The 16,772-nt window shown below is 37.4% G+C and overlaps 1 protein-coding gene across 2 annotated transcripts in view; it reads left to right on the top strand.

Annotated features, from left to right (window-relative positions):
* Positions 1-15,037, top strand: part of radil2a (Ras association and DIL domains 2a) — a 19,323-nt gene extending 4,286 nt beyond the window's left edge. For both annotated transcript variants that reach the window (XM_008329136.3, XM_025064704.1), the window contains 13 exons: positions 576-892; positions 3,118-3,810; positions 3,929-3,966; positions 5,221-5,390; positions 5,483-5,595; positions 7,621-7,840; positions 7,978-8,150; positions 9,855-9,999; positions 11,352-11,524; positions 11,643-12,018; positions 12,286-12,419; positions 12,748-12,887; positions 14,000-15,037. In XM_008329136.3, the coding sequence (XP_008327358.1) occupies positions 576-892; positions 3,118-3,810; positions 3,929-3,966; positions 5,221-5,390; positions 5,483-5,595; positions 7,621-7,840; positions 7,978-8,150; positions 9,855-9,999; positions 11,352-11,524; positions 11,643-12,018; positions 12,286-12,419; positions 12,748-12,887; positions 14,000-14,093 (2,786 nt within the window). In that variant the 3' untranslated portion in view covers positions 14,094-15,037. The remainder of the gene's footprint in view (positions 1-575; positions 893-3,117; positions 3,811-3,928; positions 3,967-5,220; positions 5,391-5,482; positions 5,596-7,620; positions 7,841-7,977; positions 8,151-9,854; positions 10,000-11,351; positions 11,525-11,642; positions 12,019-12,285; positions 12,420-12,747; positions 12,888-13,999) is intronic.
* The last annotated feature ends 1,735 nt before the right edge of the window (positions 15,038-16,772 follow it).

Here is a 16,772-nt window from a genome sequence, read left to right as displayed (position 1 = left end):
ATTCAAATGTACTGGAACAAAAATATTGGTTTGATTCAAAGTAATTGTGTAAAATTAGAAAAATATATTTATAATATATATCATAATATAATATAAAAAAATAGGTACATTCATTTTCTGCTATGCAACCTATACTGAGGAAATTATTTTCCACATTTCTATTTTGGTCACATTTGTCTGCCGTCAACCTAATAAAACTCGATGGTATTTTAGCTAACATTAGCATTAGCTTGAGAATACTATGTTTATTGTTTACATTTTTGCCCCCCTTTTTTTTTTTTACCCTGCTTTCATTTTGCCCATTTTTAAGATAAAATATGCGTTATCTAAATTCATTTGTTGTGACATTTTTCTAATGAATGTGATGCTAGTTTTAGAGAGCAAATCTGTGAATTAAACCAAGGACATTCTTTTTTTTTAGTTTCACAACCTTTTTTAAGTGAAAACAATTTGCAACCATTAATGAACATTTACTAGTAAAACAAACATATTTGAGCACAATGCGTTACAATTATGTTTTGGAAGCAAACATTGGTTGGAGTTATTGTTATTTTTATATTTTCTTGTCAATGCAGGTTTCAACGCTCAAGCTCATAAGCTGCAGAAAAGCTGCTCCAGAGTGACGTCTTTATTTATGGACGAGAACAGTGGGAAAGATCTTAACATCTGGAGAAGTTTGAGTGAAATGGACCTGCTTGCATTGGGGAAAGAGGCCAACCGGGCTCGACGAAGCACACTTGAAGAAGAGTCGCAGGCGGACAAAGGTGTGCCGCAGCCCAGCTCGAAGGAGGAGGAAGCAGAGAGCGACCGGGACAACTCCACACAGTACTGCATTCACCCACCTTTTGACTTCCCGTACTTTCTCCTGCTACAGGGTTACAGCCAAAGACAGGTAAGGAAATGAGCAACTATACGTTATGACAGATGAGGAAGTTTAGAATGTAATAGTTGTAACCTTCACTAAAAGAGGAACTTCCACAAATAACAGGTTTCACAAGACTAAATTGAATTCTTCCTGAACCTTTGAAACTTTTTCTCATCCTGAACGTTCTCTTAAAACACTGCAATACTTCTGTAGTTTTGAACCTCCTGAACCTTTTTTTTTTTTTTTTTTTATAGTCATCTAAAACATTGTTTCCCAAAGACTGGGCCGCGACCCCCAGGTGGGTCGTAAGAGTTTTTTTTTTTTTGTTTGTTTTTTTGGGTCGTCTCACATTATGTTTTCCAAGAGTTCACAGTCATCACAACAGCTGTCTGTATTAATTACCCATGTATATGTATATATATATATATATATATATATGTATATATATGTGTGTGTATGTATATATATATATGTATGTATGTATATATATGTATATATATGTATACGTATATATATACACGTATATGTATATATGTATATATACAGTATATGTGCATATATGTATATATATGTATATATGTATATGTGTATGTATGTTTTGTATTATTATTATTTTTTAAAATTTTAAAATATCCTCTCTGTGACCCACTCTAACACCCACACACACACACCCATGTCTACTTCCTGTGGATATGAGGTACACACCCCACCCCGGCCAGCCAGGCTTCAGGCTGTGGCTTTGGCCTGACCAGTTTCTAGGAACAGGAAGTGCTTTTGTTGCACTGTTTTTTTTTTTGGTTTTTTTTATGGACACTGCTGACTGTGCAGGCATAAATGGAAGAACCACAGCTCTGCAGGCACAGTACAACCCACAGGGTACACAGAGGAGCACAAGCTTCAACAGGGACATCAACAGGCTGTAACAAGATTTTATTTTTAGTTATCTGCACCTCACCTCCCCCATATAAAAATGTATTATTTTAATTATTAATTTAAGTTAAATCATTCAGTTTTTCGTTCATTCAACGTTTACAGAATTGTTATGGCAAAATCTTTTTAATAATGAAGACCTATTTTGCAGAATTCTGGAATATTCTGGAATAAGAGAGTACAATTGGCTTGGCATTGTCTCTATAGCAGGGGTCAAGAACATGTGGCTCGTGAGCCAGATGTGGCTCTTCTTTGGCTTTCAGACAAATCTTAGCTGGTGTTATTAAGTAATAAAAAATTTTGCTGATATTTAAGTAAAAAAATACAGAAATGATGGTGTTAAAATAATCCTAAAAAAGTGTATTTTTTTTGCGTACTCTCTCTGCATTGTGTTAAAAAAATTGCGGTAAAATCATCAGCTGGGTACGTCATCTTTTATTACTGGCATGAAGTGAAAACAAAGTCAGTCCATTTTGTAGCAACATATACATTCATGTCTCACGCTGAAAATATAAATATAAATAAAAATATATAGTTAATAATAAAATTTAAAAAAATTAATGACGCAGAGCCCGATTGCAGCTTCCAGGGGTTCACGACCCTAATCCGCAGGGGTGTTGCATTTAATAACTGTACGATAAAATATGATTTTTCTCACATGGTGTGTAATATATTTGTAACTCTATTACACATTTTAAACCATACATTATTTTTTTCCGCTGGAGCCAATTGCATCAAAGCTGCAGCACCAAAAGTCTTTATTAGTATTTTATGCATTGGATAGTATAACAACGTTATTATTTTTTAAAATAACTTTAATAATTTTTTTTTAATACTTCAGAGACTTATTTTACTCTAAAGTTATACTCTTTTTAGAGCAGACATCATTAGGTTTTTTTAGCTAATGTCTTAGCATTTCTTTGTCAATGGACACAGGTAAAGAAGTTAAAGAAAGAAAATTCTTTAAATTCTTTATTTTTGTCATTCAAAATCTTGTTCTAAATACTTGAATATAACTAACACTATTCCAAGTTGTCATCTAACATTTTGAAAGTAATTTAAAATAATAAAACGTATAAGTTTACTATAAAAAATTAGTTCTCAGTTGTCAGATTACTATATAATACATATATATATTTACATAATAGTATTTATTATCATATGAAGTATTGTATTAATGAAATAGCAGATATGATTTATCTGTATAATACACGAGTATAATTACCATTTTATTTGTGGTTAGTGGTTCACACTTTTGAGTTGATTCTAATATATATATATAATATATATAATTTTTTATTTTTATTTTTTTTTTTTTGCAGGACTTTATTATCTACCTGATGAGTGGAATGACCACCATCTTTGGCTGCTGCACGAAAGAACTCCGTAACAGTGAAGATGAGAAGAAGGTCAAGGTGGATATTCTACTTTTTGCTCCTGACGTGTTACCTCAGCACTGCTCCATCCATCGCCTCGACTCCCGCACCCACAACCCGGCAGATGAGCGCGCAAAAACGGTGACCACGCTGAAGCCCCTGAAGGGAGCACTTGTCACCAGAAATGGTGTTCTCCTCAAAGAGGAGGTGGAACTCAATCCAGGAGACTTGGTAGGTTTAGGAAAACACTATCTGTTTATGTTCAAGGACCCTAACGGCACGTCCGGATCTGTCCAGACTCCTCTTTGGATGACCACACTCTGTGCCAGGTCTGATACTTCATCCCCCAGATCAACATATGGTTCGTCAGTCAGCTCAAAAAGACTGGACAGGAAGTCTTTACCACCTCATTGGAGGATTATGGGAAGCAAAACGGCATCACTCAGCTATGAACTTGAGCAGGAGGACAAAGTTCTCGAGAGGATTTTGTACACGCTGGACCATTACGGTACGGATCCAAAGCTGACACCAGCGTTCCTGCTCAGCCTGTGCATCGAGCACTCGGCCCTGACCTTCGAGCTGATGCACTTCAGACAGCTGCTGCTCCGGATCGCAAATCAGATCCAGCTCATCACGTGGGTGAGATGAACATTCTTTTTTTTTAAGAATTTTTTTGAATAACTGATGGACAGATCTGTAAACATGGTATGTTTTCGATTATTTATTTGAATTAAATGTATACTTTTTTTCCTCATAGGAAGAAACTAAGAAACTAGCAGCAGTCCAGCAAAATATGTGAGTAAACAAAATGCCCCAGAAGTACTTGACAATGGCAGGCCAGGGTCTGTAATTAAGTACAATGCGGGTGTGTTTGTTTTTATAGTCCTCAAGGGGGGAATTAAGAGGCTGACACGCAACGATATGTCACAGATCCAAATATAGAATTTTCTTTTAGTGTCTTACAGTTGTAGCATAAAATGTTGTTGCATTTTATCAATGGAGGTTTGATTTTAGCAATGTGGGTAGTTATTGAGCTGTTAAAACTTAAAGTATGCTTTAGTGGCTTGTATTTGCAGTGTACGCGTTCAAATGGATCATAGAATTCTCAACCCATTCCACTTGTGTTTGAATTGCCGATTAAAAACAACTAGTTTCAGATGAGATGTACGACTCATCCTTTTTTGCATCAAGTAATTTAAAGTAACGGAGTAACTTTTACTTAAAGTACAATTTAAATTACTTTTGTTTACTTTTACTTGAGTCGATTTTAAGCAAAGTACAGATACATTTTTGTAGTACTTTTTCTACCTCTGGTTAGCGTAGGTGAGTGACATAGGTATTTATGTACAGGAGAAATTACCTTTTTTTGCATCAAGTAATTTAAAGTAACTGAGTAACTTTTACTTAAAGTAAATTTTAAATTACTTTTGTTTACTTTTTCTCGAGCAGATTTTAAGCAAAGTACAGATACTTTTAATTAATTACATTTGTGTAGTACTTTTTCTACCTCTGGTTAGCGTAGGTGAGTGACATAGGTATTTATGTACAGGAGAAATTACCTTTTTTTGCATCAAGTAATTTAAAGTAACTGAGTAACTTTTACTTAAAGTAAATTTTAAATTACTTTTGTTTACTTTTTCTCGAGCAGATTTTAAGCAAAGTACAGATGGGTGACATGGGTATTTATGGGAGTTTGGACTTTATTTGTGTGGTGTAAACAGAAAGTGGTGGGTGACATAGGTATTTATGTACAGGAGAAATTACCTTTTTTGCATCAAGTAATTTAAAGTAACTGAGTAACTTTTACTTAAAGTACATTTTAAATTACTTTTGTTTACTTTTACTCGAGTAGATTTTAAGCAAAGTACAGATACATTTTTGTAGTACTTTTTCTACCTCTGGTTAGCGTAGGTGGGTGACATAGGTATTTATGTGAGTTTGGACTTTATTTGTGTGGTGTAAACAGAAAGTTTGTAGATTTTTCCTGCATTTTGACAAGCCCTAATCTCAACCTTACCTCACGGTTTATTTCTTTTCTCTTTATACCAGGACCTCAAAAGACAAGGAGCCTGATGACCTCCAGCTACATGCTACACCGGAGCTCATCCCAGGTCTGCTGGTTCTGGTACTGTGGATGGCCAACTCCATTGAACTGTTGCACTTCATTCAGCACGAGGTGCCTCAGCTTCTGCGCTGTAGGCCTGAGGGAGACAAAGGAGGTGGTTGTTAACGTTAAACTGCTTAACAGATGTTAGAGATCGGCGCTCTGTGTCGGTTTACTCTTTAAACCGTGGTTTGTTTATTTAAACAGGTCTGTCGGACAATGACATGTCGTCCACGCAGGCAACCTGTGAGGAAGCCATGACAGTACTGGAGGAAGTGCTCTTGTTTACCTTCCAGCAGTCCGTCTACTACCTAACGAAGGTCAGCCATCACATCCACATGCATACGTCTGCTTGCCCCTTCGCTCAATCACTGAACTGTCTTTGTCTCAGTTCTATTTACCCTGCATGTTTAAATTTTTTTTTTTTTCATTATACATACAGCAACACTATCCTCAACTCGTTAGCAAGTAGCAACTTGATTCTGAGATTAATTTCATAATTTTTGGAGATACCTGTTTAATTGGACACATCAGGTTTAAAAATTGCTTTTGACATTTAGGTACTGACGCTACTAATCAACGCCATTTTCCCAGGCTAGTAGAATATTTTTATAGCGCTCTTATGCAATCATTTGGCATTCTTTAGCTCAGGTTCTAAAGACCTATGTAACATCTTAATTTCCTGTAATGTCCCTCAGATTAAGAACTGTAGTGGATTGATGAGGAGTTCACACATCACCAAGTCTCATTTGGTGAGACTTATTTAAAAATCAATGTATGTTAGTTTGTGTCACAAAACATAAATAATAAATAGTGCAACACAGTGACACTTTTTTTTTTTCCACCGGAATGCAGTCAGACTATGTTTCTGCACTATTTTCTTTTTTTCTAACTTAACATTTTGAATGCCTTGTTTTAACTATGTTTCTATCCTGCAGCTGTACATCCTGATCAATAAAGTCGTATCTTATTTAAATGCAATATGAACTAAACAGAATTAGAACTATTTTGGGTTGTTGGGTTAAGAGTTTCTGAAACGTGCCAAGCAAAAATTTTTTTTTTTTTTTTTAAAAAAAAAAAAAACTTTCCCACATTTTTTTTTTTTTTTTTTTTTTTTTTTTTAAAGCAGAAAATGTAATCAGACTCAGGAACTCAGGAAAAGCCTGTGAGATTGTGATTGTCCGGCTTTGTTCCACTGACCGGCTCTCACACAGAGTAAATATTGTTTTAAGTTAGAGTCTCCAAATTGTTGTTGAATAAATCATAAAACTACAAGACTTGATTTAGTGAAAACCATCATGTGATTTTTTTTTTTTTTTTTTATATATATATATAGACCGTTAACATGGATGTGTAAATTAACAGCCATTACCGTACAAAAATTGTAAAATTGATGTGACTAATGCTGCATTTAGTTTTAAAATTATGGTATTAAGATGTTATTGAAGGATCATAAAAAATTAAAAAAGTTAAATCTTTGGGCTGCCAGGCTCTGGTCCACATTTAGTTTTTTCTTTTTATGCCTTAAATCACTTTTAAACCAAAGTGTCACGGAGTCACAAATTTGGGAGCGACCATCTGTTTCCTGTATAAGAAAACATCGGGTGGGTCACGCCCAACAGACTTTTTTTTTTTGCATTTCTCATTTCATGTAGGATGTGCATATTTATAAACCTTTGACGACAGATCATGAACACAGACAAGTGCATTATCTTCTCCGTTTCCACCTTGTAATGTTCCTCGTTGTTATTTTGACCAAACTAACAACAATTCGCTGCCAAAATCAACCTCTTATGTCATTTAATTTGTGTCGATAACATTTCAAAACCACATCTTTTTGTGATTAATTTTTCAATGTCACTAATCGCTAAAGTTGTTGTTATGGATTTAATGCAGAATTGTTGGTATTCCAGTGGTAGGATTAGCTACAATTGGACATAGCTGGCAAAATAAATAGCAAAAATAGCTAAAATGAAGAAAATAAAGAAGAAATAAATACAGATTAAATTATTGGCAAAGGATGTCAAAAAGCTAAAGAAAAAAAAAAACTATAAATTGAATGCATTGTTATAGATTAGCCTAGTGTTAGCTAATGGTTAGCTAAAAGGTAGTGGTAAAATAAGCGCTAACTAGCTCCAAAAATAGTCAACGTACGATATCTAGATGCCATTTGATGTTACTGTAAAAGCCCTTGAAATTTTTCTTTAGCAAAAAGAAGTATTTAAGTGTCTTAAAATGTTAGCTCCCACTCTAAGTATTTTTATAGTACCTGCATACTGTATAATAGTATTTTCTTGTATATATTTCCGATACAGATGTGAACCCACTCCACTTTGTCTCCACAGAGTATGTACGCGGCACTCTCTGGTCTGCTGGATGAAAACCCATTTTCCGAGGATGGTCAGTTGCGAGTGCCCACTGGACTGAGCCGTGTACTGGAAGTACTGAAGGAGGCGCTGGGACTTCTCACTTCGTTCCAGGTGCACGCTGACATTTCGCTGCAGCTCTTTGCCTACCTGTTCTTCTTCATCAATGCCTCCCTCTTCAATGCCCTCATGGACCGAGGTGAGATCACTCGAAGGCCTCGAACAGGAAACCTATACCGTTCTGATTATACACATGCATTTAGTGCGATCTATCAATTATATAAAAATTCCCCAATCATTCCTAAATGGGTTTACTAAATGGAAGTCACTCCTTAGGATCTGTTGCTGGCTTTTACCACTGGTCCCGAGGTGTTCAGATCCGGGCCAACCTGGATCTTCTGATGGACTGGATCCAGAGCATCGGACTGGGTGACCTGTCTACCAAACACTTCCAGACGCTCTCAGCAGCTGTCAATCTGCTGGCCACGCCCAAAGAAACCCTCCTGCAGGTCGGAAAACTTCCCCCCCCCTTCAGTCTTCTGTTGTGTCAAAGAAAGAAAACTATTTACACAGAGGTAAATGTTGGTAGAAGACTTGCCTTTGACGGCGAGATCACTGGTTCCTAAGTTCGATCCCAGATCCCCATGGTTTTCTCCTAGTAGCCCAAAAACATGCTCATCGGGGACTGCTCATCGGGAGCAGTGGTCGCCAGCGCCCCCAGGTGGCGCTACCAGCCAATCAAATTTGCATTTCCGCTTAGAGCTTAGTTCTGTAACCCAGACATTTCCAGTTGCCTGAGTTGCCTTTGTGACTAGATTTAGCAATTTTTCAGATCCTGTTCGGTACCTAATACCTAGAGATGAAACTAGCAACTGGTAGCAACTAGTATCTGTAGTGTCAGAAAAAAAAAAAACCTGGAAAATAATTTCAGGAAAAACAAAAGGAACCCGGACTTGTCAAGTCAGCAATATTCACGTCATCGGTACAAGTTTTGGCACAAACCCAAGAGATGTCACCCAGAGTCATATTCCCATGATACTCCCTGTCAATCCCACCCATAATTCTCATCCTCCAGTTACTTGTCCCAAACGTCATCTATCTTTAGAGCCTATTTCATGGGAAGAAAACACCCTTCTATATTTTAGAGCAGAGACAAAGTAAGGATTTCCCTCCCAGGGCTTTTGTGAACGAAGATAATGAGACAACATGACAATATAATTTGGATCAAACAAACCGAGAGGGAAGCTGTTGCTTTTTATTTTTATATGGAATGCATATATGAAAAATACATCTGCCCCTCCATCCCCCATCCCACACCAAAGGGTGTGAAAGTGAGTAAATAGCATGTACAAAATGATCAAATGATTTGACAGACAGCTTGGATCCAGAACCTAATTTTTTTACTTTTAGACTTTATCCAAGTGCAGATTTGCACATTGGACATTGGACCAACAATTGGACCAACAATATTTTTTTTAATTGATTATCTTTAAATAAAGAAAGTGTAAATGGATATGACTGGACTTTCTGAATGAAGTAAATTAGTAAAAATTAAGTCCCACTGAAGCCTGGTACCAAATGACCAATGGGCCGGTACTGGTCCGCGCCCCGGGCGTTGGGGACAATTACAACCGGCCCTTCAGGGGGAAGGGTATTGCTGATGTGGCCCCCTGGTGGAAATGAATTTCGACACCCCTGAAACTAAAGGGTGATCCCTTTATATTTATTTATCCCTTTATTTTTATCTTTATATTTAAAATTTATTTATTTATTTATTTTTATTTATTTAATTTATTTTTATTTTTATATTTATCCTTTTTTTTTAATTTTTTTTTTTTAAGGGTGATCTAAAGGCTAATCCCTGAATCTTTCTATATGGAGACAAAAGGTGAAACATTTAAAAAAAAAAAAAAAGCACCTTAAAAATGCGGAGTTACCAGAAGAATAGAAACAAAAGGACATTAATAATTCTATTAAATGATTTCATTTGAAAGGACTGCGTATTTGTGGACAAGTTTGAGTCAAATATCCTTTAATATATTGTATATGCAAAAAGACAAAAAAAAGTCATACAAAGATGGTTCAAATGTGTATTTAAAAAAACGAAACCGCACTTTAAAAAAAATCATTAAAAATCATTCAGAGAGACATTGTATTGATAAAATCCGTAGGCTTCACTGAGGTTTTGTTTTTTTTTTTTTTTTTATATCCAGGCGTCCTGGTCTTCTCTTAGGGCTGAGTTTGCTGCTCTTAACCCAGCCCAGCTTCATCACATGCTGAGAGAATATAACTGCAACAAAGCCTGTCCCACCGGCTGGATCCCATCGCCGGAAGACTCTCAGGATGCCGTCAGGACAGGTGGGTGGTCAGCCTTATACTGTAGCGTTTGTGTTATAACACAACTTCTACTCAAACTTCCTGTTACTCTTAACATATGACTTGAGCTATTACGCTTTGAGGCTAACAGTTATTCATATACAGTGATCCCTTGCTATAACGTCGGTTTACTTTTCACGGTTTCGCTACTTCACGGATTTGCATCGTGCATTGTGTTCTGCGTTCTGATTGGCTAAAAAGTCACTCCGCTTCTTCTCTACCTGTGCGCCAATAACGTTGCGGTTTAATATGTACGCTGTACGTAAAACAGCTCGCCAAATTGACATTACGTACGTGCAAATTCTCTTGCAATTTCGAGTTTATCAAACCCCATAATGTCGACAAAACGCTCTGGACCGGCAAAGGTACCTGCGGTAGGGACCAAAAGGCAGCGGAAGATGCTGTCTATCGGTGATAAAGTAAAACTATTGGACATGCTAAATGAAGGTAAAAGCTATGCGGCTGTAGGTCGGCATTATGGAATTAATGAATCTTCCGTTCGTTCCATAAAGAAGGAAGAAAAAAACATAAGGAAGACAGCAGCAATAAGTTTTAATAAGGATTCAAAAAGGGTTGCAACTGCCCGCAACAAGACCAGGTAATTTGTATTTTTTTCATAATCATTTTTAATTTTCTCCCGTTCACGGTGGGCGGTGCTAATCTCCGCAATTTGAAGCCTTCTGTTCACGTTGATGATTAAAATTATTATTTGACAGTACATTACAGAAGTTATTTGTTGAAACGTTTCTAAAGTACTTTTATTTTACTTTATTTGTGAAACAAATGGTTGAGACTGTAAAATGGTTTGTTCGTTCTTTCTCTTCTTTTTCTGAGTATTTAATTGTAAAAAAAATAAAGATTTCTACTTCACGGATTTTGCCTATCACGGGTTCTTTTTGGAACGTAACCCCCGCGAAAAACAAGGGTTTACTGTATTCACCCCCTTGGATGTTTTACCCTTTTAGTGCTTTCATAAATCAATCATGGTCAATACAATTTGGCTTTTTTAACACAAACATTTATTGGAGTTTCAATTTTCTGAACCTTTCCTGGATTTTTTTTTTTTTTTTTTTTGTTTTTTTTTTGTCGTATATACAATGGTTTGGGTCATGAACATTTCATGAACTTTTGTTTTTTTGTCGTATATACAATGGTTTGGATCAAAATGTGATCATTTACCAACATTAGGATAGTTGTTTATATCTGATCTGGCAACCCCTGGTCCTCAATTTAGGCTTCGGACTTCGTTTCCTCAGGAGTACCGTATAGCAAGGTTTCCATTCTTTCGTAGCAGATCGTAGCCGTTAATAACGGGCCCGTTTGTCTCCCGGCAGACGAAATCCTGCAGAGCTTTGACAACCACCCGCCGCTCATCCTACCCTCTAGCGCCTTTCACTTGGAGCTCGGGAAAGCCGTTGCGGAGCCCGGGCTGTTTGAACAGTTCACTCGTTTGCAGGAGTTCATCCACCGACTGCCCCGTGGTAAAACTCAAGACGCAGGAGAAGAGGTATGATTCCTTTTTAAACCCTCCGGAGATGGACAGCGCAAGAAAAAGACTCTTTTGTTTTTTTTTTTTACATTGATACGACTTTGTACTTTTTTTTTCCCCCCCATGCGAATCTCAGACACTAAACATGACAACCTCAGACAGTCACCTTAGGACGTCACCTTTCGTCGGCGGCATCCAAGATCAGGTTCATCTAGACACACCTGACCCAGAAACCTCCCCGGAGGCCGAGCAGGACTCCACGACGGGACCCGCAGCGTCAGCGCGTCCTCAGGGATGTTACCGTGACCTCAGCAGCTGCGAGGCAGTCCTGACGCAGAAGCTAAAGAATCTAGAGTTGCAAAATGCACTGCCAGGACAGGGCGACGTGGGCTACCACAAGAGCCTGGCTCTGGACCCGTCCTGCTTGCTCACACCACCAAACACACCCCAGGGACTGGAACCGGCGACGGTGGAAGCAGACCTGCAGGAGCGCGCCCCCCAAGAGAGAAGAGGTAACTTTAGATGTTTGGTCATTTTTGAATGTTTATCGTCTCGGGATGTTGCTGCTTCTTTTTAAAAAAAAAAAAAAAAATTCCTAATTTCTGCCCTGTAAAAATGGGTTGAGTCTTCCAAGTCCCATCACAATCATTAGGGTAACAGTCTTCTGATGTCATCAATGACATCAGTGGTTTTTTCCCAAAAAAAAAAAAATTACAATTCCTGAACAAAACTGAAGAAAAAGTTTGCCCCCCCTGACACGATTGTGTTTCTCCGTGCAGTCAGTAACGGCGCTGAGGAAAGGACAGAAAATGCGGAGGAAAAAGAGGAGGAGGACGGAAACGCAGAGGAGGTTTTCACAGTGGAGCTTCACAGAGGACCTCGTGGTCTCGGTCTGGTGGTGGTGGACGGAATGGTACGTGGTCATGTTCTGCGTCCGGCGTGTCATATTTTCCACGCTCGATGCTGTTTTATAAAAAGTTTGAGCTTTTTTTTTTTTTTCAATACTACTGTCGAAGGATCTCCACTAAATTCAGTTCGAATTGAAAAGCTGAGCTCAGACACCAGAAGCTAGCCACATTAAAAAAGTAAAAAAGTGCAGACACATAAAAACCCACAGTAAAAAAAAAAACGGCTAACACATGGCTTCGTTAAGTTCCCATGCTGTCGGTGTTGTTTTTTTTTTTTTTTTTTTTTTTCTCCCCCTATAATAAAATGAATGTGTGAATACGCTTGATTAACAGAAAACACCACTGAGAATGAGCGGCATCTACGTGAAGTCCGTCGTTCCGCACTCTCCTGCCGATCAGTGTCACAAACTGGACACGGGAGATTGCATCCTGGCTGTGAACGGCATCAGTTTGGTCGGGATGGAGTACAACATGTACGTATTTTTAAATACTCAACAAAAAACTCAACAAAAACCAGACGGTGAACTGTCCTCCTTAAAAAAAAAAAAAAAAAAAAAGAGGAGATCGAAAACTGTATGTATGTATTGTTCCCTATACTATTTTGGTATTAGGTTTGTCATCAGGTCTGTTTTTTTTTTTTTTCTTCCAGAAATCATGTCTCGATATCTTGTTACTAACTTCTTGTTTCTTGGTGTCATTTGGTTCATTCGCCTATAGTCATGTTTCATCAACAAAGTTCCAAAACGTTTCCATGCCAAGTTTCCGCATAATATATATATTCCCACTGGATAATAAACTTTTTGACAAACTGTTAGATAGATAAGAACGGGAAAAAAAAAGTTAGCTATGAGTCAAAATTCTCAAAATCCTGTCCACTTTGCGTTAGCTATTGTAGCTACACACTAGCGTACGGAGCACTGTATGTATGTATTGTTCCCTATACTGTTTTGGTATTAGGTCCGTCATCACACTGGATAATAAACTTTTTGACAAACTGTTAGATAGATAAGAACGGGAAAAAAAAAGTTAGCTATGAGTCAAAATTCTCAAAATCCTGTCCACTTTGCGTTAGCTATTGTAGCTACACACTAGCGTACGGAGCACCTAAAGCAGTGGTTCTCAATTATTTTCTGTCATGCCCCCCCCTCTCCCCCACCCAGAAATGTTTTCACGACCCACGCCCCCACGAATTGAAATACTATTGAGAACCTGATAGCAAAATCCTGTCCAGTCTGCGTTAGCTATTGTAGCTACACGCTAGCGTACGGAGAACCTAAAACAGTGGTTCTCAATTATTTTCTGTCATGTTAGAAATGTTTTCACGACCCACACCCCCACGAATTGAAATACTATTGAGAACCTAGCAGGTATATTTTTATCTTTACAAACCACTGAATGCCCCCTAGTGACTGGAGGCTAGCATTACAGTTTTGTCCAGGGTTCCATATTCCAAAATGAAATTACTTGGAGTCATTGTGGGTTCCATATTCCAAAATGAAATTACTTAGAGTCATTGCCAGATTTTAAGTGGAAATTGGATTTCACCTTTCGTGTCTCAGATGTTTGCTTCTGTTTTTCCTTACAGTGGCAGAGATTTGATTAGATCCTCGGGAGACTCTCTCAAACTGCTGATCACCAAGATCCCCCCCACCCAGAAGGAGCAGCAATATTTCAACTAAATGCTGATGAGGAAACTTCAGGGTGATCAACTGTACCTGGGGAAAAAAAGTGATGGGCTTAATGTCAAGTCAGTAATTTTTTATTTTTTTTCCAAAGGATGTATTTACACAAATATATAGCTTTATTAATTGTCGGTTTGTATATATGTGCCAAAAAAAAAAAAAAAAAAAATGCTTTTAGACAATCAGCTAAAGTGGCAAAAGACACTTTTAAGGCTTGACGACGGTTCAGAATATATTCTTTTAAAAGTATTTATTTTGCTGGTACAACCAAAAAAAAAAAAAAAAACAATCCTTACAAATGGTTTTGGAAGCATTTTGGTTTGATTTAGTTTTGGCCCCCAAAATATCTACTGTATCGGGGGGTTTACGTAAACAAGTGATATATTTTCTTTTGAAATACAAAGTTTCATAGCGACAAAAATATTCTTATCAGTATTGAATGACGTCACATTTGTTCAGCCAGTCTGCCCTCCCTGAAGGCAGCAATCTCACAGTGTCTGACTACATATTGCCTTTATTACTAAATAGGGCTACATTTATATATTTATTAATACAGTTCTGTATACCTATCTATCTATTTATCTATCGATCTATTGTTATTTTATATATACAGACACGTATACACACAACAAAATGTGGCACAGGCTGCCCATGCGTATATTCTATACATAGTTGTGATGTGTATTCGGCAGTAAGACAAGTTCTTTGGCATTGAAGTAGTTTCTACATATAGTACAGTACAGCGAGTACTGCTCAGATTAGTAAAAGTTACAGTATGACTGGCTCTTGTCCACGGCAGGAAAAACTCCTGGTTTGGAGAACATTGTTTTTCATATCCAAATATTGGCTGTAACGTTTGTTTCCGATCTGACGTGTTTGATCTCGTTCTCTCCGCATTAAGCGGTGACAATAAAAAAACCAACATTTTGTCTTGTGTTAAATTGTTTTCGGAATTTTCCGGTCCGTGTTAAGCTCGTGTTGGGACAATAGCTTCACTTGCTGTTCTGCATTCTCGTTTTAAAAAATTTTTTTAGGTTTTTTTTTTTTTTTTTTTTTTTTTTTTTTAGTAGATTAAAAAAAAACTACACAGGACAAATAATAAAATAGCCCAGGCTTCACGTTCTTAGATTTGCGCGTAAAACACGAGACTGAGGAACGAACCTCTCTTAGATGTCAGTATGTCATGTATAACACCATCCTGAATATATTTCGGTTTTTAGGCCAAAAGACTTTTTTTTAACCGCAGAAACAAAAACAGCCGGAACAGGAAGTTATGACGACGCGGCCAGCGCAACATCTGTCTGCGATGGACGTATTTCAATATATCCGAAAAAGACCCACGAGTTAGCGATAATTTGCATTAAGCAAATTAATATTAATTAATATTAATTTGCTTAATGCAAATTATCGCTAACTCGTGGGTCTTTTTCGGATATATTGAAATACGTCCATCGCAGACAGATGTTGCGCTGGCCGCGTCGTCATAACTTCCTGTTCCGGCTGTTTTTGTTTCTGCGGTTAAAAAAAAGTCTTTTGGCCTAAAAACCGAAATATATTCAGGATGGTGTTATACATGACATACTGACATCTAAGAGAGGTTTCGTTCCTTAGTTTCGTGTTTTACGCGCAAATCTAAGAACGTGAAGAAGGCATCCTTTTTGGACGTCAGCTCAACTCCGAAGTGCGACGTTTCAAAAAGTTTAAGCAGATATTGTGGCTCGGTTCCATCTATCTCCAAATGAGCAGCAGGATTTCCTAGAATCTGCAGCTGGGGATTTTAAAAAGATTGTTTGGGTGGAGCGGCAGGAGGATGCAGGGTGTGGTACGCTCCGCGTGGTACGCTTTGGTGGCAGTCCCGGGTCAGCCCCGGTTCCCTTTTTTTTGCCCCTTTTTGTTTTTTTTTTTTTTTTTTTCCACCAGCCAAACACTTTCCTGTTTAACATCTGTGGGCCCCCTGAGCCACAGCTAAAAACATGGCTTTTTACTGGTAAAAAAAAAGTAAAAAAAAAAAATACTTTCAAGCTTTTAAAATTACATCCCTCAGAAGACAGACTAAGCATGTAATTTAAAGGAAAACAGGCGACTGACTGCTGAAATGTGTGAAGCGCCAGTCTAATTTAAGACTTGCAGTCTCAACACTGCCACCTTTGGGCTGTTCACAAACAAGATCCTTCAAAGTTTTTTTTTTTTTATTTATTTTTATAAACCATATCCAGCTGTTTAACTCTATTCTGTTCTTCCCATTTGACATAATCTTTTTCTTTCTTTTTCTTCCTTGTTTGTCTAAAATAATAAAGATAAACATAGTAGACTAGTCATCCATTTGCTGTATATTAAATCGGTTTTGACTTTTTGGATTCTCTCGGCTCCGACGTCGTTTTTGCATCACGTGCGTCCGCGCAATATTAAGCCCAGGATTTCCCGTAAAAATATATAAATGAAAATATATAAATTTATAAAGAGAAAAAAAAATTATAAAATACAAATATGTCAACGAGTGATATCAGCGCAAGAAACTGTTTGCGAACCTTTTATTTCGACTTTTTCCCCGTTATCTGTTGTTGCGAAATACTGACTATAAATAATGTAAATATTCAGAGAATATTCAGAAAACCGCCAGACCTAGGACTGCATTTGTTTGTCTGTCTGTGAGACTGTTACCTTGGAAACTTTCCT

The sequence above is a fragment of the Cynoglossus semilaevis genome, chromosome 17, assembly GCF_000523025.1.
Source record: "Cynoglossus semilaevis isolate Cse_v1.0 chromosome 17, Cse_v1.0, whole genome shotgun sequence".
NCBI classification, from domain to species: domain Eukaryota; kingdom Metazoa; phylum Chordata; class Actinopteri; order Pleuronectiformes; family Cynoglossidae; genus Cynoglossus; species Cynoglossus semilaevis.
The sequence above is the reverse complement of the archived record's forward strand: the minus strand, read 5'-3'. Positions and strand labels throughout refer to the sequence as shown.